Raw genomic sequence first — 25,312 nt, 5'->3', positions numbered from 1 at the left:
TAATACCTTTGTGATAAAGGAGTAAGTCGTCAGAATCTTAGAGTGAATGGATTGATCAAAGACTAACAGTACCTTGCCCTGGTCAGTTTGGCTCAGCGGTGAGAGCGTTGGCCGGTGGACCAAAGAGTTGTGGGTTCGATTCCAGCCAAAGGCGGCACATACCTCAGTTGCAGTTCATCCCTGGTCCCTGTCGGGGTCATGTGGGAGGCAACCAATCGATGTCTATCTCACATCGATGTTTCTCTCTCTCTCTCTCTCTGTCTTCCTCCCTACTTCCCTCCCACTCTGTCTGAAGATAAATGGAAACATATCCTCAGGTGAGGATTAAAAAAGAAAGACTAACAGTGCCCAGCCTCCAGTTTGCACTTCATAAACATTGATGAGTGAAAGACAGAATGCATGCCATTTTGTTTTATGAGTTTCTACACCTGAAGAGCCTTTAATCCTCTCCGGAAAGGAGGGGCAGTGCATGTTCTTTTGGACTATCTGAACCCTTTGCACCTTCTCTGCAATAACAGACACTTTTAGTCCTGGGTGCTCACTGCAGACAGACTTCATTTACCTCCTTTTCCCTTGGGATGAGTTTCAGTATTTGATTATAACAAGTTTGGATCAGTTCTGGTTTGGGCAAGGTTCCGATTAATTATATAAAAGTATATAATTTTTAAAAACACTATCATATCCTGTTACCCAATTCTCTGGTACAAGTGCTTTAGGCACTGATTTAATCTGGAAATGATAATTGTACTCCCTGCTAGAATAGTCCATGTGTCTGGAGAGGCCATCTGGGAATGGCAGGGTGTCACTCTTCTATGAACGAACTTGAGGCAAGAATCTAGAATGAAGAGCCACTACCTGATCTCACCAGAGTACTGGAGACATTTTCGTCAAAGTCAAGTTTACTGAGGGTCATAATTTTCAGTAACAGGAAGAATCCCAGTCAGTTGTTGGATGGGTCGGAAACAGCTCCTATGCTGCATGATTGAGCACGTTTGCTGTTGTTTCTTGAGAGGTGCAGATGTATTAGCCTTCACATCCAAGTGTGCTGGAAACAGTTTGTGTTTGAATTGGATTATGTTCACCATAACTTTTTTTGCAGTACTTTTTCTTCAGATTCTTGGATGGTTGTCATTAAAAAAACAACAAAAAAAAACCCTCCAATTTTCACCATTCTCGTTTCATTGCGTGGTCCACTGAAATGTAAACAACCACAAACAGACACACTGTGTGTAATATCTCATCTCTGCTCTTGAGTCTGTGTGGTATCGGTTCTGGTAAATGACTTTTGAGGCTGCGGAAACCAAGAGATGAGCCCCCTGCAGGTGGTGCAGATGAGTTTGTAAGCAGTGTTTGCAGAAAGTTCTGGTCACCCCTTCTGTTCCCAGTTAGTTTGTTCTTTTAAACTGTCTTACCTACAACTAACTGTCTTTTCATTATTTTAGTCTCTTTGGGGCCAGGAGGAGGGAAAGGACAGTCCTGTACAATCCAGCTCATGCTGTTAGCTAACTGATTCAATTGGCTTATGCCTTAGTTTTTATTTACGAAGCAATAAAATTATAGAGCATGTGATAAGTGCACAAATACAATCCTGATGCTTTTTCTTGGTTATGTACATTCGAAAAATTAATTTTTACCACATTAAGGTAAGTCGTATGCTATGTGTTTCCTATAGTATAAATGGCACCTTCCATCTTGTGGACACTGAAATAGACTCCAGGATTTAGGGCCATTGTAAAGAAACCTGAAATGTACTGATTATTCCCTTATAGTGAATTCATATTATCTCTAGCTGTGTGTGTGTGTGTGTGTATCTTTAAAGCTTCAACTAGAAGAAATATATATAAAATTTTTCTATTGGAAGTATAGCAGAGAGACAGAGAACTCAGCCTCTGGAATTAGATCTCTATTTGAACTCCATCTCTGATATTTACTAGTGCTCTGGCCTTGCGCGGTTTTCTCATATGTGTCATATAGTTATTGTGATAGTACTTACTTCCTAGAGTCATTGTGAAGATTAAATCATTACCTAAATATTTTGTCTCTAATACTTTCAAGAAAATAGCTGGGAAAAGATATTTTGAAGATGAGTCCGTTCTTTTATAATACTGGAAGTGCAGGGGTAAGTGGGTAGAATGCACCATTTGGGGTGTTAGAGCTGGATTAACCCTCCTCATCCAGACACTAGCAGATCCTGAGACAGTGGGCGGCCTCGGGGACAGCAGCAGGTGCAGGACCTGCCGATGCTGCAGGCGGGGCCCAGACAGATGCACCGGAAGGGAAGGGCACCCTGCCAGACCGCTCGCTCTGCCTCTGGGCCGCAGTTTCTTCATAGCTGTTTGAGGATTGTTTGGGTTGCTAATTAAGGCCGTATTTGGACATACTTTGACTTTAAAGCAGAAGAAAGAAAGATATTAAATAAAATAAAAGAATGAAGACAAAAATTGTGGAAGCAACCAAGATGTCCTTCAGTAGAGAAATGGCTGGAAACAGTAAAAGCTCAGTGGTTGCCAGGGGTCGAGGTGAGGGGAAAGGATGCATAGGCAGAGCCCAGAGGATTCTAGGGCCATGAAACTACTCTGTGCAACTCTGATGATGGGTACATGTCACTGTTTGTCCGAACCCTAGACTGTCCAACACCTAGCATAAACCCTGATGCGGACTATGGACATTGGCGATGATGATGTATCGGTGTAAGTTCATCAGTTGTATTAAGTGTCCCCCTCTGATGGGGACGTTGATAGTGGGGAAGGCTCTGTGTATGTAGGGGTGGTGGTATCTGTACTTGCCGCTCAGTTTTACTGTGAACCTAAAACTGCTCTAAAAAATGGAGTCTGTGAAAGCACATGCACCTACAGGGTGGGAGGAACTGAAGGGGAGAGGAAATAAGTCTGCTTACTGAGCCAGCCCTGGGTCGCAGCCTGTTCACTGGCAGCCTTTCCGCTCTGCGGCTCTCCCTCCCCTCCGACCCCTGCCACTGCCCTGCGGATGGCGAGGCAGCTTTTCCCCACAGCGAATTCCTCGAAACCGGGCGTAAAGCAGACCGCCACAAAACCGATCACTGTTGAAAGAATTCCATTTCCTTATACAAACAGTATTATAATTGAGAATTGCATTCCTAACCAGAACTTTTCATCAAATAAAGTGTGCTCCAGGTTCTTGAAAGCAAGCTGGTGTGCACTGCACATTTATCGGGACCCTGCGGCCGGGGTGAGCTGTCCGTGAGCACACAGCTCTGGAGACGATCACTTTTTACAGCCATTTGTAGATGGCGTATCCCCTTTAAATCTCCCTTGGCTCATTGTTGCCCTGAGGATACAACCAGGGGGTCCTGTGGCCTGGGGGGCGGGCACCATGACGGGCTCAGCAAAGTGTTGGAGTGGCGGAAGCACTCCCTGCGGCGGCTTCGTCTGCCCAGGTAGCCGAGGAGAAGAGGGAGGGAGGAAAGAAGAGAAAGAGAAGAGAGGATAAGAGGAGAATGCTATGTTTCCCGTATCAAGTTTATGAGCACCTGCCGTGATGTTCTACAAGATTTTCTCTTTGTGGCACAGAAAGGGAAGGTCATTACTTGTTCCAGAACAGGACAGTCAATGTATAAAAATTAATTTGTGAGCCCTGGCCAGTTTGGCTCAGCAGTTAGAGCGTTGGCCCTTGGACCAATGAGTCTTGGGTTCAATTCTGGTCAAAGGGCAGTTCGTCCCTGGCGCTGGTCAGGTTGTGCGGGAGGCAACCAGTCAGTGTGTCTCTCTAACATCAATGTTTCTCTCTCCCTTTCTCCCTCCCTCCCACCCACTCTGTCTGAAGATACATAGAAAAATATCCTCGGGAGAGGGTTTAAATTAAACCTTGCTTCCCAAAAACTATGTACATAGATGCCTTACATGTTTCTGTTTCCTTTGTCTCTGGAAGCTAAGGTCAGGTGATCTGTAGAGCACGTGCTCCACCAAAGTCCTCTCCGGCCACCAGCCCTCTGGTTTCCACAGGGGTGACGGCGGGAACTTCTGTGTGGCTGCAGACTAGCACTGCGATGCCAGGGGTGTCTATAAAACATTAAATTATGATCAAAGGGACAATATTTGTAAATCATTCTTGATTCCTGAATAATGCTGCACATAAATAGTTTATGGCATTTGGTTTCAAAATTTCTTACAGTACAAGTTTGATTTCATGCTAGTGTGACGATCCCTGCCAGGAAAAGGGGGGCTGCTCCTCTTTTCTGGTGTCGGAGAACCTCCCGTTCGTGAAATCAGTCTTTCCCACCATGACTGCCTCTGTTAGTTCCTCTGCTAAATAAAAGAACAGCACTTTTTTTCTACCCAGAATCCCAAATTTGAATAGCGCACTTTTATAAGAATATTCTACGTAATGGGGACTTGACTGTCTAAAGGAGGGGTCAGCAAACTAGATATGCAGGCCATACACGTCCCACAGCCTGGTTTTGTTAAGTCCCAGAAGCTTAGAAGAGTTTCACATTTTAAGTGATTGAAGAAAAATCAAAAGAAGAAGAAAAATAAGGAGATTTTAATTTCAGTGTTCATAAAGTTTCATTGGAACACAGCCACGCATTTATTTACAGACTGTCTGCAGCTGCTGTCACAGTACCAGGGCAGATCTGAGTAGTGACAGAGGGACTGTGTTCTACAATGCCTAAATATTTGCAATCTGGCCCTTTACAGAATAAATTTGCTGGACCCTGATCTAAATAATTTTTCATTATCTACCACTCTACCCACACACTTGATTCATGTGTTCTCTCCCCCTCTTCCCACCCCTCTCCTCCCCAGCCTGCTCTCCCTCTCCACCCCACCTTCTCCCTCTTTCCTCTCTCCTCCCCTTCCCCTCTTGGCTTCATCGTGCATCATTTTGAATTTGGCAATTGCAGTGAGAAAGAAATCAAATGGTGAGCGAGAAACACACTCAGATTTCCCTTTGACTTGTCAGCCCTGCCCTCCCTGTCTGCCTCCCTGTCCTCTGCTGCCTTTCTGTAGGCTTTCTAAGGCCCTACCATTTCCCAGCCTGTTTTGTTTTTAAGGTGGGGGTTAGATCTGGTACATTTTTTACTTCCGGAGAAAGTTCCCTGTTAGTATGTGGTCCCATTTCTAACATATTTGCAGACACCCCCGATTATCTCGTCACTTTCACATGGGCTGAGGTTAAGCTGTTTCTCCTGGCGTGTCCCTGCCGGAGCAGACACTTCCCCTTTGCCTTGAAAGGACAACACCATGTTCAGCTGTCTGGGCTTGGGCCCAGTGTTTGATTTATACATTATTTAATTTCCTCCTGCAAATTGGAAGCAGGACTTTCAGGAATGGAAGTCAGTATTTTTCATTTGTTTAAGAACACTTTTCGGTCTAATGTAATCATCAGTAGTAGATGTCAGCGTGGTTAGGGGTGACTTAAGGTAAAGTGAATGAAACATGAATACAAAGGGAAGAACTTGACAATGGAGAGGGTCTGAAGACTGAGTAATCATCACTGTGTGTGTTACTGGGTTTCTGTGTGCTAGTGTTCATTCAGCAAAATTTTCTGTGCTACGTGTTGAGGCACCTGTCTTACCTGGAACCATTGGGTGATAGTTGAAATTGTGGGAGGATTAGAAGTCTGAGGAGAACATAATGTAATGTGAGAGACGGTTTTTGGTCTCTGTCTGAGCTGCTACTGCATTTTTCTCCACAATTAAATTCACGCGCATGCCAGAATCGTTTGAAATTCTCACAGCAGTAACTCAGGAAATTGAAAATTAACTCTGGAAATAGCATTTCTTATTTTACATCTTCTTTGGGTAGTGTATTTCTTTTTAAACCTTCCATAGATCATTGGTACTCTTTGGTTACAGCCTGTCTCATCTGTCACGCCTGCCGCCTCCCGCTGCTCACGCCGGCGGCCTCCCTGTGCTCACGCCCGCCCCGCGGCCTCCCCGTGCTCACGCCCGCCGCCTCCCCGTGCTCACGCCCGCCGCCTCCCCGTGCTCACCCCCGCCGCCTCCCCGTGCTCACCCCCGCCGCCTCCCCGTGCTCACCCCCGCCGCCTCCCCGTGCTCACGCCCCGCCGCCTCCCCGTGCTCACGCCCCGCCGCCTCCCCGTGCTCACGGCCCGCCGCCTCCCCCGTGCTCACGCCCCGCCGCCTCCCCGTGCTCACGCCCGCCGCCTCCCCGTGCTCACGCCCGCCGCCGCCCCGTGCTCACGCCCCGCCGCCTCCCCGTGCTCACGCCCGCCGCCTCCCCGTGCTCACGCCCCGCCGCCTCCCCGTGCTCACGCCCGCCGCCTCCCCGTGCTCACGCCCCGCCGCCTCCCCGTGCTCACGCCCGCCGCCTCCCCGTGCTCACGCCCGCCGCCTCCCCGTGCTCACGCCCCGCCGCCTCCCCGTGCTCACGCCCGCGGCCTCCCCGTGCTCACGCCCCGCCGCCTCCCCGTGCTCACGCCCGCCGCCTCCCGCTGCTCACGCCCCGCCGCCTCCCCGTGCTCACGCCCCGCCGCCTCCCCGTGCTCACGCCCCGCCGCCTCCCCGTGCTCACGCCCGCCGCCTCCCGCTGCTCACGCCCCGCTGCTCACGCCCCGCTGCTCACGCCCCGCTGCTCACGCCCCGCTGCTCACGCCCCGCTGCTCACGCCCCGCCGCCTCCCTGTGCTCACGCCTGCCCCGCCGCCTCCCTGTGCTCACGCCCGCCGCCTCCCTGTGCTCACGCCTGCCGCCTCCCCGTGCTCACGCCCACCGCCTCCTGCTGCTCACGCCCGCGGCCTCCCCGTGCTCACGCCCACCGCCTCCTGCTGCTCACGCCCGCGGCCTCCCCGAGCTCACGCCTGCTTCTCTTCCAGCCCTGCAGTCTGTCTCTTGCTCCCTGGGCTGAGCTCACCATGCTCCTCATCTCCCAGCCAGTAACCACCAGAGTCCTCAGCTCTGCTGCCTTCCTGCCACACTTGCCAGGCTCCATCCCCTCCCGAACCTCTCGCCCACTTCCACATGGACGGTCTGTTTCCTGGGTGTGCTTTTCTCTGGGACAGACTCCCGTCCTGGAAGGCCCTGAGCTGGAGTATCCCCAGGGTCCATTTCTTGGACTTCTTTTCTCCCTTTGTGCTTACCCTTTTCCTTCTCACTGTTCTTTGGGACCTGAGACCCAGGAGACCGAGGAGGGCTGCCAGAGCAGACGGAACCCTCCCCAGCCCGCCCCCAGTCCCAAGAGGCTGCTTCTGAGCCTGGGATACAGCCCCCTGGCTGCCTCGCGCAGCAGCGGTCCTCCAGGGAGGCCTAGCCCCAGCCCCTTCCCGCTCCATGCACTTGCAGCCCGTTCCTGAAGGGCATGCTCCTGATGCTGCCGAGCACCAGTGCGTGTGTTCTCCGCCTCGGCTGAGCTCCGGGGGCGAGCCTGCCTTGGTAGGCAGAGCAGAGGCATGGAGTCAGGCAGAGGTGGGTTTCCCTCTGGACCCAGCCCGCAGTGTTTGCGAGATGCCAGGCAGATTCGTTTACATTCTTTACATGTCACTTTCTTCACTTCTCGGTGGTAGGGGAGTGGGTAGACCGTTGGATCAATTCGATGTGGGGGTCTGGAGCACAGGGACCAGCGGGGCGGTGGTGCTGGTAGCTGTCGTCATTGTCCCCGGCATTACTTCACGCCAGCATGTGCTGTTTCTCGTAGGCCAGCTACCTCACTTCCCTGTCTGCACAGGCCTGGACGTGGTTGTCTTAGTCTGCCCTTTGAACTTGAGGCCCCCTAGAGGTATCTTTAAGTCCCCTGCTCCCCAAAAGCAATGAGCAGTGACTGACATGTGCCTCTGTTCTCCTGAGTAGAACAGCCCTCCCTCCTCCTGAGGGAAACCCTGCCTCAGAGTTCTCATGATTCGGAGCTTGTCTGTCCGCAACTGTCTCTTCCTAGTTCAGGCCTACGTTAGCATGCTAACAAGTCATTGTTCTGTTGTGTCGCACCGAATCTGGAAACTAGTCTTTAAGATGATTGCCGTTTAACTTCTCAAAGACTTAAGGACCTATATATTTAGATGTAAATAGTCTGAAGTAATTCTTATTGTTGAAAAAAATCTACTTAGTATTAGGTACATAAATGCTATCAGTAGTAAAATATTTATAATGAGAAGATAAATTAATATATGCTTAAAGTTCTTGCATTAAAGTATATCTGTCTTACTTTTAATTTTATACTTTCTAATCTATGAAATCAAAGCCAACTGCAAAGTTTTCTGGCTTAAATAACTAGTACATTTTCTTTTTACATAATACTTTTTCTTACAAAACCCTTACTTTGTATCTCTAGCATCGTTCTGGGCAGCGGATTTCCTGCTTCTCAGAAGTGTCACTCCCTCACAAATCACACTGTATGCCGGTTACAGTGCCCTGTCGCTGACTCGTCGTTGGGGGACCAGGAATGTGGATGAGGTTTTTGGTGCTTTTGCAGGAGGAAGTAGGGAAGAGCTGAGCTCTGACTGGTCTGACTTCTGTGATGGGAGCCTGCCGCTGGTGGGTCTGAGTGGCAGGCCGGCGGCCACTGAGGGGCCGTGGGAACAGTGTCAGTGCACATGCAGCCCAGGAGGCCCCCTTGCCGGCGGGCAGCGTCAGCAAGCTTGCGGCAGTGCTCAGAGCTGGGAGCAGGCGAGGGCCTGAGGGCAGCTCGGGAGCGAGCCTGGGGCGGTGCTCAGGAGCGTGCTTGGGGCGGGGACATGAGTTCACACTCCCGTGCTTTCAGCACTTAGGAATACAATGCAGCATCACAGCTGAGCGCTTTATTTAACATTCCATTGAAGTCACTAGGCATCAAGGTAGCTGGACTGACTAGGGTACAGCGTGAGCCCCAGAGGGCTACAGCCGCGGGAGGGTGTATTTCAGCTTCTGTGAGTCGGAACAGCCTGCCCTCACAGTGTATGTAACGTAAAGTTCAGTGCAGCCCTGCTGTGAGGCCTGAGTTCCACACCGGGTCAAAACTGAGTTGTTAGCACTAGAGTCCTCATTTCAGTTAACATAAGTCAAGTATCAGACTTTATTCTCTCCATTGTTCCCCTTCTTTCTTCATTGTTCTCATTTATTCATTCACCAGATACTCACGGAGCACCTGCTGTGTGTGACTGAGGTCCAGGCACTAGTGTGTGCTGGTGGACAAAGTGAGCAGAGGTCAGGGCTCATGTGCAGCTCATCCTGGGAGAGGAAACAGCACCAGCACGATGAACAGCCGCGGGACCTGCTGCACAGTGGCGGGGTGGGGGTCCGGCAGGAGGGAAGAGAGAGCGGTGGGAGGAGGCACCAGGCGTCAGTGCGGGGCCAGGGAACCTCCCAGAAAGGGAGCATCTGAGGCAGGACGGGCGAGCGAGCCAGGCAGACGCTTGTCGGAGAGAAGAGCATCCCGAAGAGGGCACACCGAGCACGGACGCGCTGAACACAGCCGAGCCCTTCGTGTCCCAGAAGCCAGGACGCCGGTGTAGCCGGTGTGATGAGAGTGTGGGGTGTTCTGTGCACTTGGATAAAGGGGCAGGGGTCATTGGTACCCAGTGCTGCTGGTGAGCCGAGTGAAGTGACAGCTAAGGGCTGGCCATTGGACTGTGATCTTCACAGGGCCGTTGAACGGAGAGTCGGGAGTCTCACTGAAGTGGGTTTGAGGGCACGTGGAGGAAGACAGAAAGACAACTCTCCCAGAGTTCTGGGGGTGCATTTGCGACAAGGGAAGAGAGTGTTTTTAAGATGAGACATTAGAACAGTTTTGTGCTAGTGGGAAAAGTTGGTCCTGCGTGGGGGCACATACAGCAGCAGTTCTTGACTGGGGAAGGAACGGAGTCGGGTGCATACACAGGACGATCTTAGGAAGCCATGAGCAGGAAGGAAAGGTGAGCGCAGCCACAAGGAAGGGAGCAGGGAGCGGACTGAATGCAGGTTCTGTCCTCCATGTAAGCAGAGTTTCCAGTGTGAATAAAACTGTCACAAGGTCATTTACTCACTGTCTCTAGAGCTATCTCCATATTGTCTAGCTTCTAGATTATTCATGCTTCTTCCTTTTATTGAGCAGAACCCTGTCTCCTGCAGCATGGGTCCTGGTTCTGCTTTGTAGACCCCCTGAGGTCAGCATCCTCGCCCTTCCCCGGGAGGGGCTGTCGCGAACGGGAGGGCTGGAGCGACTTCTCACCGCGCCTTTGTGCCTTCCGGTCTCACACCAGCCCTCAGAGCTGCTGCTGGGGCGCGGGTCCCACCCTCCATGTGTGACCGCTCTCTCTCAGGAGGGCCCGGGCTCACGAAACCAACTGCACTTGTCCACTAGGGAGGACTTATCCTGTTCTTGGGGTCTTTGTTCTCCTGGGCTGATTCTTTGACACATGCAGTGTATCTCACACATCTCCACTCTTGGCCAACAGTGTTTCGTCTCAGGTGCGTGTCCCCAGGGTGCAGCCAAGAACCAAGCACAGCTGTAAGGGGTCCCCTCCACCTAACGTTCCCACTCATTAGCCCTTTCTGGGTAGGATTGTCATTTCTGACTTTTCATGTGACTCCAGGTAAATTGATAACGAAAACAGGAGACGTGGTCAGATTAAGGGGTTTGGGGCAGCGGAAAAGGGATGTTACCTGTGTTTGAGCCTGGATGACGGAGTAGGGTGTGTCACTGAGAATGAGTGAGTGAGCAGGCCGTTTTCAGGTCAAGATGTACTGCCTGCTATTGACACTTTGGGCTGCAGGTGCCCAGAGATATGCCTGAGTTGAAGATGAATGTTTCAAAAGTATGTGCATAGGAGTGGTTTTTGAAGACGTGAGAGTAGAATCGTTCTTTGAGAGGTCATAGGTGAAGACTAGAGACCAGGGGCCAAGAATGCTGTATCTGCACTAGAATTATCTGTGGCACGTGAGTGTGCACCCTCCGAGAATTAGGAAAAGCAGTGTGGGAGAGCCACACTGGCTGAAACCAGCAGGGTGATTGAGGAGCCCTGACTCCTCTTCCTCGCCTCACTTCCCCAGCCCCTGAGCCTGCTCCGGACAGCTTGGGAGTGCGCTGAGCTGACCGCTGTCCTGGCAGCAGCCGGTGGCACCAGAGGCGTGGCCTTAGGAGCCATCTCCGTAGCCAGACTTCGGTGAAAAGCCAGGTCATTCCGTTGTACCGTGAAGCCCTTGGAGGTTCGCAGAGAGGCCGAGCTGTGACCAGAGCTGCCAGAGGCTGAGGGCTTGAAAGGCTGCTTGGAGCAGAGCAACATGGAAAATGGGAAGAGGAGGCAGATGCCACCTTTTCTAAAACTCACTGAGTGATGATTGGAAAAGCAAGATCTGAAATTATACCCTCGCTACAGTGAGGAGGAGCATCTTCCCCAGTTCGCTCTTTTTTGCTGGGATTCAACTGTTGTCCTACTTGACTACCTTTAGACTTTGACTGACATATAAATAAGTCTTAGAAGGGAACAAAAGACTGGAAACCACTCAAATGTTCATTACTTAGGCCCTGGTCGAATAAACTGTGCAGCTGTAAAAGGAGTGAGAAATAGTTCTCCATAACCGATTGAGTGATTTTCAGTTAAGTGAAAAGGCACAGTAGAGAAAAGTGTGAATAATGTGCTAACATCTCTCTAAAAAGGTGGCAAGAGAGGGAAGCTTCCCAGGCTAAAAATTAATGAATAAATATATCCCAGCCGATAAATGGAGAAGGAATAAGAGTAATAGGATAGCACCATTTTGCAACCCTTAATGAAGTAAAAGGACTTGGGCAATTGTGAGTGACTACTAAACCGTAGGACAGCCACACATCATATGCATCTCCTCGTCACCTGTGAAGTATTTGTTTCCAGATGGTCCAACCTGAATCTGCTCAAGCCTGTAGATCTCAGGGTGAGCGCACAGGAAACGCAGCAGACAGAGGGGTGGGTTAGGTCACAGCACAGGGAGGTGAGGGCAGGGGAAACTGGATGGGACATATGACCCAGTTTCTTCAGCAGGAATTGTGAGGAGAAAAAGGGAGCTGTCTCTGTTGTGTACGAGATATATAAATGCAATGTGTGCATCTTATTTTGATCCCAATTTGAACCAAACTATCTGTAAAATACAATTATGAATAATTGGCAAAATTTTAAGACTGACTAAATATTGATAATATTAAGAAATTGCTATTTTTAAGTGAATTGATAATGCTTTTTTTAAAAATGCATTCTTTTGGAGTTGTATGCTGAGATATTTATGGATGAAATATGATTCTGGGACTTGCTTTAAAAAGTTCAGTGCAGTGTTGGGGGTGGGGATTAGAAGAGTAATAAAACCAGGTTGGCTGTGTGTTGATCATTGTTAAAGCTGGGGAACAGGTGAATGGGTGTTCTGCGCATGACTGTGCACTATTCTCTCTACTATTGTATATTTTGAATTTTTCCTAGTTAAAAAAAAAAAAAGCACAGTGTAAGTGAGATGGGGAGAAGATAATATTTTTTCCCCTAAATGTTCCCCAGGGGGTCAGTCTTGTCTCCCCGTGCTCTCTGGAGTGGGAATTCGGCAGGTGTATGAGCAGGGTGGAGCTGCTGCGAGAGACACTCCAGACCGTGTTCGGCCTCAGACTGGTCGCAGGGAGTCGGCGTGCTCCCCCTGGAAAGCGTCCGCTGCGGTCTGCCGCTCCCGCCGCCTTGCCAGCCTGCATTTCCAGTTACATGCACAATTGTAACTGAATTTAGGGACTGTCTGCAAATAAAATTCCCACCAACTTCCAAATTAAACAGCGCCAGACTTGAGCTTTGTAGTCCATTAGCTATTTATGACCCTCCCGCACACACACAGCTGAGTTTTCATTTGCTTTCTCTTCTGATGTTTATTGAGACTGTTCCAATTGCCAAGAAAGAAAATGGATTTAACACAATGCCATCCAGTTTTGACCGTGACCTGTGCTGGAATCAGCATCCAGAATGAACAGCTTCAACCTCTCCTGTGAATTCCCTAATCAGTTGAGAGAACCTGACGGTGGCCCTTGAGGCTTCTCAGCCTTCTGTTTGGATGATGCCTGTGGCCTAGAGACCAGTTCTACAGCCCAACATGCCGTCTGGACCCCAGTGAGCGGTACAGCCTAGGAAGGTGGCAGCTAGGAGCAACTGGCCCCCTTGCAGCAGGCTGGGCACAGGCCAGAGGTGTGCTTGGCAGGGAGCAGGGGCACCTGCCCCACCAGGCAGACTCCCGAGTGGCACCCTCGGCACAGAACGTTCTGAGGTGACGTCGCCAGGGCAGCACCGAGCAGAAGCAGTGTGCGAGCGACACGTCCACCTACAGAGAAGCACGTGGGTCCTGCTGCAGGCTCACTGCCCACCAGAACTGCAGCGTCGCCATGCCATCCCAGGGTGACCACACACCTGCTGTGACTCCACAGGCAGCCGGAAACGTTGCACAGGCATTCCGCTTACTGGGACTGAGAGAAATGAGGACCTTCTGGTGGCTAGACCTGTGAGTTACAGAAGGCTCGAAATCGCCTTGCCCTGTTTTGTCCCACATGGGACAAGTCACCCTGTGGGGAGAGGAACAAAGCTGAAGGCCAGAGAAAAGCAGAGGTGGAGGGTAGGAGACCCCGGCAGCACCCCGGTGCTCCGCGGCGGGCAGCCACACTCCTGTCCCGGCTCCCTGGGCCCGGCAGAGCCCTGTCGCATCGCCCCATCGTGGGCTTGCTCAGAGCCACCGACGCGCTGCCAAGTCCTGGACCCCCTTTGATTCAAGTTGGCCTGCTCATGTGGGTTCCCGCAGGGAAAGAACACACAGCCTTCAGGTCCTTTGAGGACTTGGGTTTCCTCTTAAAGAAAGTAAATCCAAAGTGTTCATTAAAAGATTGATATAAAAATTTAATAATTCTGAGGTTAACCCAAAACTTAACATAATTTTCTATGGGAACATTTGTATATGTGTGTGTAGGTTTTAAATTCCACAGATATTACCAAAATGAGCAATCAGCAGAAAGATGTTTTAAAATACTTTGTTTCAGCATGTAAGATCTCGTTGTGTTACGGATTCTTTGTTAAAGGCACAGCTCTGCTGGGCTGCTGCCAGAGTGATGGGATCGTAACAGCCCAGTTAATTTTTAAGAGATTCATAAACGGGGGCTTCAGAACTACTGATGGTAAATGTTGTTTAGTGTAGTGCTTAGACTCACGCCATGACCATGAACTTATATGGCATCTGCAAGTGTGTGTGTGTGGGTGTGTGCGTATGTGCACATGTGCACATATACGTACATATTTTTCAAATAAAACCGAGGTGATGGGGGGGTAACAGGATGGACCTGTAAAGTAATTCAGAATTTCTCCTGTTTCACTTTCATCAGTGTAATTATAAAATGTGTACAGAAGGCACCTTGATTGAACACACCATGTGAAAGGTGGTTCGGTTTTATTTCCAGGGAGATGCCTATGTGCTAAAACTTTAGAGGTGCTTGTCCCCAAGGCACAGTGCACCTCAGGCTTAGTGACTAGATCTCCAAAGGAGAAAGCACAGCCTTCAGAGGAAGTTCTGGGCACCGGCTGCCGTGCTCTCCCCTTCTGAGCAGTGCAGGTGCTGCCGTGTGTGCTCGTCACTCATGAGAGAGGAGGGTAGACCAAGGCTGCCGTGCGCTTCCACTGGAGAGTCCCCTTGTCCGGGCGACTGGGCTCTGACCGCTTTCTGTGCAGCAGAGGTACCAGCTGGTCCAACGATGCCCCGCACCTCTGGTTTTAATGGGTAGAAATCTGAGGACAGTTCACCTAGCTTAAAATGCTAGGGAAATGGGTGGGTTCAGTCCTGATATTTACTAAATATTTACACACAAATTCACTCAACTTTCTGTCTTTAGATTTATGGATAATCTGTGCTTTAAATATACCACCTGCTGCTTTTCTGGTGCCAAACCAATCCCAAGTGACAATTTAATACACCTTTTAGGTTAAATTTTTAAACATGGTTTCTTCATTATCAGCAAATGGTTTCATCAACCCTCTTTTTCTGCAACCCTTTCTGTATCTGTTGATTGACCTCACGGCCTTTGTCTCGTTTTTAGTTTAGTCTTTACAAGCAGCGTTTTCCACTCTTTCCTTAGGAGACTTTCTGGCTTTTTGAAAATTGCTGAACTTGACACAAACCTTATTCTGTCATTACAGTTCTTTCCAAGGAGTTTGGGTAGCAGTAGTTAAGAAGAAATGTTTAGGTTTTGTAGTCGTTAATTAATGGTGGATGTAGTGATCGGAAGAGGAAAATGTGAGTGTTTTGGCTGAAGCCTTTATGAGCCGAGCTGTCTCCTCCCTCCACCCTCCACCCTCCACCCTCCACCCTCCACCCTCCACCCTCCACCCTGGCCTGACCTATGAGCAGCTGTGACGGAGACCATCGTTCGGTCAGTGATTGACTTTTATAAGTATTTGTAGTTTCTTTTAAGTTGATTTTTTATTGTTAAAGGGCAAGACACTATTGGCTTTCAAATTAGTAAGATAAGAGATTTCCCCTTTTTCCCTTTTCAACGGATATGCAAGAAATAAAGTTCAAAGTACGTCTCACTTCTTATAAGACAACAGACTGTATTTTGCAGATCACAAGTCCCTCAGTTTCTAAATACCTCATATGTAATGCTATTTCCAAACATTAAAAGCGACAAACCAACATGCACTTAAATTTAAAAACTCACTGAGGGTTAACTAAAATCCCACACAGTGAATCCGCACCACTTGTAAATTCTAATCTTATTTTAGGAATTTGGCTTTTGCATTCTTTAACTAGTGTGTTAAAATTTGCAGTCTTAGTGTTTTATTACCCTAGCGTTCTTTATTTGTTTAGTAAATAAAATAGGATATAGGTCTTTAGGTTCCTCTTTGTGTCAGTAAAGACCTCGATAGCATGTAGTTATATGTAGAGGCAGCTGTTGAATTTTTCTAGGGTACAAGAGGAAGGTCTAAAAAAGAAAAAACTGCCTACCTTTGCAGGTGATCAACTCCACTGTGTAACTCCTGCACGGTGCCAGTTCTAGCCAAGTTGCATTCTGGCCTAAGTCGTCGGGAACGAGGAAGATGGGTATGATTATGAAGCATTCACAGGATAAGGTTTGAAATGTAGTTACAGTAGTGCAGTGGTTCTTAACCCTTTGTGGATTATGGTTCCTTTTTCAAATTTGATGAAATTTGATGAAAGCTTTGAACCCTCTCTAGAAAAACACATGTAAAAGTTTTCCTGGGTTTCAATATATCCTCAGATCCATTTAGATATCTGTGCACACTAAGTTAAGAATCCTTATTATATGGCCAATAAGAACACAAAACTGATGACGTGCTATTTGAAATAGCATCTAGTTCATGCAACAGTAAGATAATGTTGCTTTATTATTTGAATTTAAAACAAAGTAATATAATGTTCTAAACAAATGGCTTGTAAGCATTATCAGTCAGAAGAAACAGGCCTCCTTGAAGATGGAAAAGTAAAGAAGAAATGTGAATATATCCTGGCTGTTTTAGAATATCTTATTGGATGGTGATGTCATTTAATCCATTTTTTAATTTATATTCTGGGAGAAAGAAGAGCTTTCTTTCTTTTAGGACAGTACTGTTGTTCATGAGAATGGCATCCATAAAATAAGTGTAAGATAAACAATTATAGCCCTGGCCGGTTTGGCTCAGCGGTTAGAGCGTCGGCCTGCGGTCCTGAGAGACCCAGGTTCAGTTCCCGCTAAGGGCACGTACCTCGGTTGCAGTTTGTCCCCGGCCCTGGTCGGTTGTGCGGGTGGCAGCCACTCGATGTGTTCCTTTCACATCGATGTTTCTCTCTCTCTCTCTGTTCCTCTCTCTCCCTCCCACTCTACCTGAACAAAAAGTGGAAAAATGTCCTTGGGTGAGGATAAAAAAATAAATAAATAAACAATTATATTGTGTTTTCACCCCCTGTCAAGTGCTAATAGATACTCCATGGTTCTCTCATGAGGACCTACCTTCAGATACCCCTTAGCTGGCTACAAATTGTCAAGTCATGTTTTTCTATTTAACACAGATAACCATTAACACCATGCCATGCTCTTTAAAATGATTTCAGGGATTGGAGGCAAGGCTGCTGACCGGCTGGCCCAGCCTGCAGCTACTTGGAGAATGAGAATGGAGCAAGGGGCTCGTTCGGTAACAAACTGGAAGTAGGGTACATGCAGGGGTCAAAGGGTACGATACATCCTGGGGTATAAAGACGGCATGGGCCGTACAGTTAGTCATAGTCTACTGTATATTTGAAAGTTCCTAAGAGGGTAGATCTTAAAAGTCTCATCACACAAAAATAATTGTAACCATGTGTGGTGATGGCTAGTATATTGTGGTGATCATTTTACAATATACAGAGTGGGGCAAAAGTAAGTTTACAGTATGTATGGAAACTAATACAATAATTAATAAATAATGCAAGAATAAGCTTTTGTGTACTCACAACTGTCAACCTACTTTTGCCCCTGTATACATGTATCGGAATTATTATGTTTTACATCTAAAACTAATATAATGCTAAATGTCGATTGCCTACCCCCTCCCCCACTCTCCCAAAACAAAAGGCTGGCTGTAAAGGTGCTGCATTAGGTGCTGACTCAAACACAGTCATGTGCTGATAGCAACATTGTGTCGCCAACGGACCACACATACGGTGGTCCCGCAAGGCTGGAATGGAGCTGCAGCTTGCACTCCCTGGTGACACTGCAGCCACCGAGCACATTGCCTCACCTGTTGTGCTGATGCTGTATGAACAAACCTGCGCGGCTGGTCCTATCAAAGTGTAGCACATACAGTTACATATAGTACTTGATGGCAACTCTCACTTGTTTCTGTATTCACTATACTATATTGTTATTACTTTAGTGTGTACTCTTCCTATTTACATAAAAAATGTTTGCTGGCCCTGGCTGGTTTTGCTCAGCAGTTAGAGCGTTGGCTCATGGACCAGAGAGTTGTGGGTTTGATTCTGGTCAAGGGCACGTACCTTGGTTGTGGTTTGGTCCCTGGACAGGATTGTGTGGGAGGCAGCCAGTCGATGTGTCTCTCTCACATCAATGTTTCTCACTCTCTCTCTCTCTCCCCGCTCCCCCCCCCCCCCACAATCTATCTGAAGATAAATGGAAATGTATCCTCAGGTGAGGATTATTTTAAAAAACTGTTTGCTGTAGAATACTGTGTCCTGCTGCACTGGTGCCAGCCAGCCCCATGCATTTCTTTACCGCATCTCCTGATCACATCATTTTCTTCTGTGCTTGACTTAACCACATGTTGTTTTATGAGGTTTGGTGTAGCCGAAGTTTGTAGTGTTTGTAAAGTGCACAGTTGTGTATGGTGATGTCCTCGGCCTTCTCATACACTCACCTCACTCCCTATTCACCCAGAGAAACGTCCAGTCCTGCAGGCTCCCTTCATGGTACTTGCCTTATACATTTCTAATCTTTTATACTGTATTTTTACTGTACTTTTTCTATGTTTGGGTATGGTTAGATACACAAATACTTACTCTGATGCTACAGTTGTCTACAGTATCACTACGATAAGTGACATGCTGTACAGGCTGGCAGCCAAGGAGTAAGTCCACGCCAGACAGCCTCGGTGCGCACTGCTCTGCCATCCAGCTTCGCGTACATGCCTCTGTGATGTCCACACGACAGCAGAGCCGCCTAATGACGCATTTCCCAGACTGTCCCTATAGCTGAGTGGCACGTGACTGGACTCCATTCTGCAAGTGCTCAAAGAATCCAGCATTCCCTGTGTCGCTGGGCCGGCCCACCGGTGCCGGCTCTCCTGCCGTGTGGACGGGGCGCACCGTAGGCTGCATATGAGAGGTTTCCTTTTTCTGCAGTGAAGTAAGACATTGTTCTTATTCTTATTCTTCATGGCATTCAGAATTGTTCGTATTCTTCATGGCATTCAGAATTGGGCACAATTGCCTCTTTTGCCCTTTTGCATTTAAAAATGAGGTAATTAGATTTCCCAAGCTTCAGTGGTCAAGAGCCTTCTCCTCCTGGGGAGGCTGCTCCCACCTCCCCAGTGTGGCTGTTGCTGTCCCTCCCCCCGACAGGCACCGCGTGCCCAGGGCCAGCCCAGCACGAGAGCCCCTCCTGGTCCCCTGCACATCCATACACTGCTCCTTCCTGCCTTCGGTGGCTTTGCTCTGAGAATTTCTAAAGCATTTTCATTAAAACTTTTCCTTGCCTCCCTCTCAGGAACTCACCTCTGTGCCTAGATCTTTTCTGTAAAGAGCTTCTGCTGTTTGTGTTACTTTCAGCTGGACAGGCCTGCGACACACGGCGCCGAATCCCCGGGGTCGCGGCCACGGAAAGACCACGTTTCAGTCTGGCTCTGCCGCGCGCCTGGGCCACGCTGGTCTTTCGTCTCCTCTGTCAGTCCCCAGACAGGCGGTATTTGCGCCTTCACAGCAAGGCCCTGCGTTTTTAAAAGTTTGGGTTATCAATATTTTGGTCAAAACTGAAAAAGAACACAAAACATCACTTAGCTTTGCAGTCAGCCCAGACGCTCGCCTGCTCTCGGCCTGCTGGCCAGAGCGCCCGAGCATGGTGCGTGGTCTGCGAGGGGAGGGGCGGGTGGCGAAGGGTTGGGGGCCCCAAACCCTTTTTTGCCAGAGAAGTTAAGTTGCTCAGGTGACCAAAGTTTTCTTTGTAAACAGATTAGTTTAACATTCCAGACAGTCTGTGATTCAAAGTTCTCAGTTCAGCCACGTCTTCTCAGTGAGGTTCTTCTGTGCCTTCATGGGAGCCGTTCAGCTGAATGCCCCTCCCCGTGGAGCGTCCGGCTCCGTCTGCTTTGGAATGTTCCTGCCACCAGGACCTGGTGGTCCTGGACCCTTTGTAGAGAGACAGATACACACACACACTCATCTCATTAGGTCTCACAGGCTTGAGAGTCATGAGGAAGCCTGGTTCAAACTGAAGGCCCCTCTACTCCGTTCCTGTAGCATCCGTCCCCAAATATAGAAGTATCAGCATATTTATCTGAAGAGACCCTGCCTTTTCAAAGCTTGATGCAGATGAGCAAACCCCTCGGCAACTAATGGGTGCCGTATTACTTCCAGCAGTTGTTAGAGGTCACCATTTACACAGGTCTTTTTTAAACAAAGCTTCCATTTCAGTCTTCTAAACCAACATACATATCAGTGCACTGTCGGTAAGTTTTGAAGACTCTCGTGACAGTTTTTCCCATGACGACACAGCAAAAACGTTCTGTCCCCATTCAACAGATTCTGATACCCAAGGAAGCGCCTCAATGACACGGGCATTCCTGCTGGAAGTTCTCGTTTGTATTCCTTCCCGGGAAGAAGCAGAGTCCCAGTAGTGCCCAGAGGAGACATTGCTGAAGATGAACATATATCACAGTGTTAAGCTACTTTTGTTACTGACGATGTTTCCTAAAGCCTCAGTATGACTGGCAAAGTCTAGTTCATAATAAACAGAAGTGAAAATATTACAGGATGGGGCCAGATATGAGACCAATGCGTATAACACGCACTTTTTGAAAACTTGTTTTCAATTCAAGAACTGTTGGGTTCAATTCAACAGATATACATGGACTGTTTGCATGTCCAAGCACGCGTGTGCGGTGGCCACTGCCCACTGACCTCGCTAAGCAGACTGGTACTTTGTCTTTTTCTCGGCCCTTCCCTCCTCCCTGTTTTGGACCAGGGCAGGGCAAAGGAGAAAGGTGTGGGCCAGTCAGGGGCCAATCATGCCTTCGCTGAGCCGGCTGGGGGGTCAGCACCTCCCCGAGTGTGCTGAAGGTCCCCTCGCGGCCGCGTATTAGGTGTTCTGCCAAGAACAGGGCCGGGAGAGTTCGGTGGGACACCGGGTTACAGAAAACCAAGCAGATTCTCATTGCTGGGCTTCAAATTTCTTTACCATTCTACTGTGCTTTGTGGGAAACAGTCCAGACTAGATGCTGCCACCTCACACTTGCTCGATCCGAAATACTTCTCTGTAAGATACTGACGGCTCGGGGTGCTGGCGTGGGCCCGGAGCAGGCTGGGGGGGCTCCTTCCCGAGGGACACGGTCTCCCGGCCTGCGTGCCAGAATCCAGCCCCTGACGCAGACAGAGCCGGCATCGTGAGCTGGGCCTCCCACGAGGACCTGTTTCCAGTCTGTCTGCTTCTTTGGATCAGGAGAGAAGAATCAGTAATACCATTAAAACTCTTCCTTTTGGAATTTGTGTTCGGAAGCCCTTAGTGGGGAATAGAGACAAAGGGACCCCAGGAGCTGTGCTCCGTCAGGCGCTTGACTTGGGTTGAGAGCTTTCGAGATGCCGGTCATGCCATGTGGACCAGCATTGCTATTTTTAGTGCCATTGTGATGATAGAATTATTATTTTCTTTTTAATTCTCCGTGGCGGCTGCTGCGGCTAGCTCCGTGGAATGCCAGCTCCCCTCGCCTCTGGCTGTGCCCTCCCTTCTGCTCGGGCGTTCCTTCCCTGTGCGACACCTCGGTTCTGTTTCCCCCTCCGGCCTGTGACGCACTGATTCTCCGTCTTCACACTGAGCGCTTGCCTTTGCCTGGCTAACTACCCCGACACCACGCGCAGTGGCGGTTCACTGCCGCCTGTCCCTCCTGGTCGGGCGCAGCGGGAGACAGACGGGCGCTGCTGTGGACATCTGGACCTGGCTGGCTCTGCGCTCTCCTCCCAGGTACAGGTTGTGTATCGCTCAGCAGATCCGACAGGGAAGTAAAGGAGATGGCAAGGATTGCCTAACTGACCCGTCCTCCAGGGCGTCCTTGTGACTAAGACGAAGCAGGGTGACACTTATCGAAGCGCAGTGCTGAGTTCAGGCGGTCCTTCTGCCACCTCGAAGTGCAAGCAGCTGCAGACCCAGGAGGCGCCTTCTGCGGGTCCCTGGCCAGGACTCGCTGCTGTTTCCCTCGCGCTGTCTCGGGTTCTGGAGGCCGCCTCTGTGATCCAGGCGTTCTCAGCGCTGCTCAGAGCTCGGTACCCACACACTTCAGGCTCTCCAGCTTGGATGGAATTGTTGATTCAGGGTCAGGCCAGTACGAATTAAGTAGGGAATTACTCAGCGTGCACCAGCAGCCCCAAGGTACAAGCGCCCAGCTGCGGGGTGGCTGTGACCGCTCTGACCGCTTCTCACCGCGGGCACTGCCGCGGAGCTTCCCGCGGGCAGAGTGCAGTTCCGCTTCGAGAAGTCTAGGTGCAGAGCGAGGGAGGGACGCCGGGCTGCGGAGAGCCCGGGGCCTGCGGGGTGCAGTTCCGCTTCGAGAAGTCTAGGTGCAGAGCGAGGGAGGGACGCCGGGCTGCGGAGAGCCCGGGGCCTGCGGGGTGCAGTTCCTTCGAGAGAAGTCTAGGTGCAGAGCGAGGGAGGGACGCCGGGCTGTGGAGAGCCCGGGCCTGCGGGGTGCAGTTCCGCTTCGAGAAGTCTAGGTGCAGAGCGAGGGAGGGACGCCGGGCTGCGGAGAGCCCGGGGCCTGCGGGGTGCAGTTCCTTCGAGAGAAGTCTAGGTGCAGAGCGAGGGAGGGACGCCGGCTGCGGAGAGCCCGGGGCCTGCGGGGTGCAGTTCCGCTTCGAGAAGTCTAGGTGCAGAGCGAGGGAGGGACGCCGGCTGCGGAGAGCTCGGGGCCTGCGGGGTGCAGTTCCGCTTCGAGAGAAGTCTAGGTGCAGAGCGAGGGAGGGACGCCGGCTGCGGAGAGCTCGGGGCCTGCGGGGTGCAGTTCCGCTTCGAGAAGTCTAGGTGCAGAGCGAGGGAGGGACGCCGGGCTGTGGAGAGCCCGGGCCTGCGGGGTGCAGTTCCGCTTCGAGAAGTCTAGGTGCAGAGCGAGGGAGGGACGCCGGCTGCGGAGAGCTCGGGGCCTGCGGGGTGCAGTTCCGCTTCGAGAGAAGTCTAGGTGCAGAGCGAGGGAGGGACGCCGGGCTGTGGAGAGCCCGGGCCTGCGGGGTGCAGTTCCTTCGAGAAGTCTAGGTGCAGAGCGAGGGAGGGACGCCGGGCTGCGGAGAGCCCGGGGCCTGCGGGGTGCAGGCGCTTCTCCCAGGTGCCGGCTCTGGGGCTCCCGGCGGCCGGCAGTCCTCTTTGCTCCTCTCCTCGACTCCGCCCGCCTCCCCACCCCCTTCCCACCACTGCACACGCCCTCGCCGGCCACTCCTTGGACAGAACCGGGCTCTGTCGCAGAGCAGTCGAGCGGCACGTCCCGGGCAGCTGGCCGGCACACACACTCCAAGTGCCGTAGCCTCGTGTGCTGGCTCAGTGCTCCGAACTGAGTCCCGGTTCTCCGTGCGCAAGACATGGCCTTGGCCCGGGTGATGACCTCTGTCCACGCAGCCTGAGAGGGGCCCCGCGGTGGCACCTCCCCGCGCCGGCAGGGAACTCAGTCCTCTCGGCCCCTCTGATCCCTCCTCAGCCCTTCAGTCCGCACCCGTCGCTTCGGCCGCGGGCCCAGATGAAGGCGTGCTGCCCGGGGGGGCAGGAGGGCTCGGGCTGACCCACTTGGGCCCTTCAGGGAGGCCCCAGGTCTCCTTGGAACACCGCGGGACATTGGATTTCCAGATCACCGCGCTGGGCAGTCCACACTCTCCCTGTGCTATCACGTGTCGGGCCGTATTTTCAGAATAACTGCACCGGAGCTGTGATGAGGCCGTTCCCCACCCCAGTGCTGTTCGCTCCGAGCCGGGGCTCCTGGCGACACTGGCTGCAGAGCCCTGAGCCGCCTTTGCGGCCCTCATGCAGCCCGAGCAGCCGCCCCGTCGTCGCCTCTGACAGCCCCCGGAATCGAGGTGTTTTCTGAAAGCTCCCTGCACGGGCTGCTGGTCCCCCGAGAGCTCCTGCACCGCCGGGCACCCTCCGCCCAGCGTCAGCAGGCCGGCAGCGACAGCACCCGCGTGCCGGACGCTGCCCTCACTGGCCGCCGGAGGGCGCCGCCCGTCCCAGTCCCTGTGGCCCCTGTGCCCTGAGGATCACAGCATCTCTCATCCCACGGGCTCCTTTCACCACAGTGCTGTGTCTTTCGAGTGACTGCCATCGGCCTGCTTCCGCTGTCTGAAGTCCAGAGCGCTTAAGACACCCCTCAGGGTGGAGGACTTGAACCTGCCTCCCTGCGGCCCGCCCCGCCCGCCCTTGTCTCAGCGCCGAGCTGAGTGAGCAGAACCCGCTCCCCTGTGCTGACGCGGCTCTCCGGTAGACGGCGACCGCTCGACCTGCTGTTCCCGAGACTGAAGACTCGTTAAAGAGACGCACATCAAGAAATGCCGTTACGTGCTGCGATACAGCAAAGGCCGAAAGCAGTGTGCGAGTCTGTGCTGTGGCCGGTGTGCAGGGAGCTGGACCCCGCTCCCGAGCGCTTCCCTGCCCTGCCACATGCGCACACTCGTCCTCGGTCGCATGCCTGTCCGTCCTCAAGTGGTCGCGAGACCTGCCCTGGTTCTGAGTACTCCACATATCGTTGGGACGAAGGTGGTTACCTTCTATCCTTCCGAAAGTGTCAGTGGAGCAGCTGTGAGGACAGTGGCAGTGCTCATGGTGTAGGAGTCCCCCGGAGGGGTGTAGGGGGACAGCTGTGAGGGCAGTGGAGCAGTGTGCTCATGGTGTAGGAGTCCCCCGGAGGGGTGTAGGGGGACAGCTGTGAGGACAGTGGCAGTGCTCATGGCGTAGGAGTCCCCCGGAGGGGTGTAGGGGGACCGCTGTGAGGACAGTAGCAGTGCTCATGGTGTAGGAGTCCCCCGGAGGGGTGTAGGGGGACAGCTGTGAGGACAGTAGCAGTGCTCATGGTGTAGGAGTCCCCCGGAGGGGTGTAGGGGGACAGCTGTGAGGACAGTAGCATTGCTCATGGTGTAGAAGTTCCCCCGAGGGGTGTTCCAAGTCCTGCATTTCTAGAAACCAGTGCTGATTGCCTTCTCTCCCCTGGCAGGTCATAGCCCTCTGCAGGGAGGCTGCCCTTCTGGCGCTGGAGGAAGACATCAAAGCCAAGTGCATCCGGAGAAGACATTTCACTCAGGCCTTGAGCACCGTGACGCCCAGGATTCCAGAGTCACTGCGGCGTTTCTACGAAGAGTATCAAGAGAAGAGTGGGCTTCACATGCTGTGAAAGCTCCCACCTAGTCACTGTGCCCACGGTGCTTTCTAGGGAGACCGGTTTCGTGTTAAAATTTTGTGTTGAGAGTTAAAAAAGAAATTGTTAAGAAACAAAATGTCTGAAATAGGCTGACTGGAATTGAGGGGCTTCAGTTTTTGTAGACAGTTTAAAGCATATGCTACAATGAAAATGTCCATGAGAATCTCTGGGCAGTTGTTTAAATCCGTTTTGTCTGGAAATGTGTGCTGAGTTTAAAATGCAAACTTCTAGCTTTTTCATTTGTGACCTGGTCCCTTCATCGTGTGCAGTGCTCCCCTCCCTTTGGAACCACAGCAGCGCATCCCTGCGCC

At 51.2% G+C, this 25,312-nt stretch overlaps 1 protein-coding gene across 1 annotated transcript in view; it reads left to right on the top strand.

Annotated features, from left to right (window-relative positions):
• Window positions 1-25,009, top strand: part of SPATA5 (spermatogenesis associated 5) — a 242,947-nt gene extending 217,938 nt beyond the window's left edge. Inside the window, exon 16 of the mRNA XM_036240737.1 lies at window positions 24,798-25,009. Coding sequence (XP_036096630.1) covers window positions 24,798-24,974 — 177 coding nt within the window. The 3' untranslated portion in view covers window positions 24,975-25,009. The remainder of the gene's footprint in view (window positions 1-24,797) is intronic.
• Window positions 25,010-25,312: the final 303 nt, after the last annotated feature.

The sequence above is a fragment of the Molossus molossus genome, unplaced genomic scaffold (genome assembly GCF_014108415.1).
Source record: "Molossus molossus isolate mMolMol1 unplaced genomic scaffold, mMolMol1.p scaffold_m16_p_4, whole genome shotgun sequence".
Lineage (NCBI taxonomy): Eukaryota > Metazoa > Chordata > Mammalia > Chiroptera > Molossidae > Molossus > Molossus molossus.
Note: the sequence above shows the minus strand (reverse complement) of the source record. Positions and strands in the feature narration are given on the sequence as shown.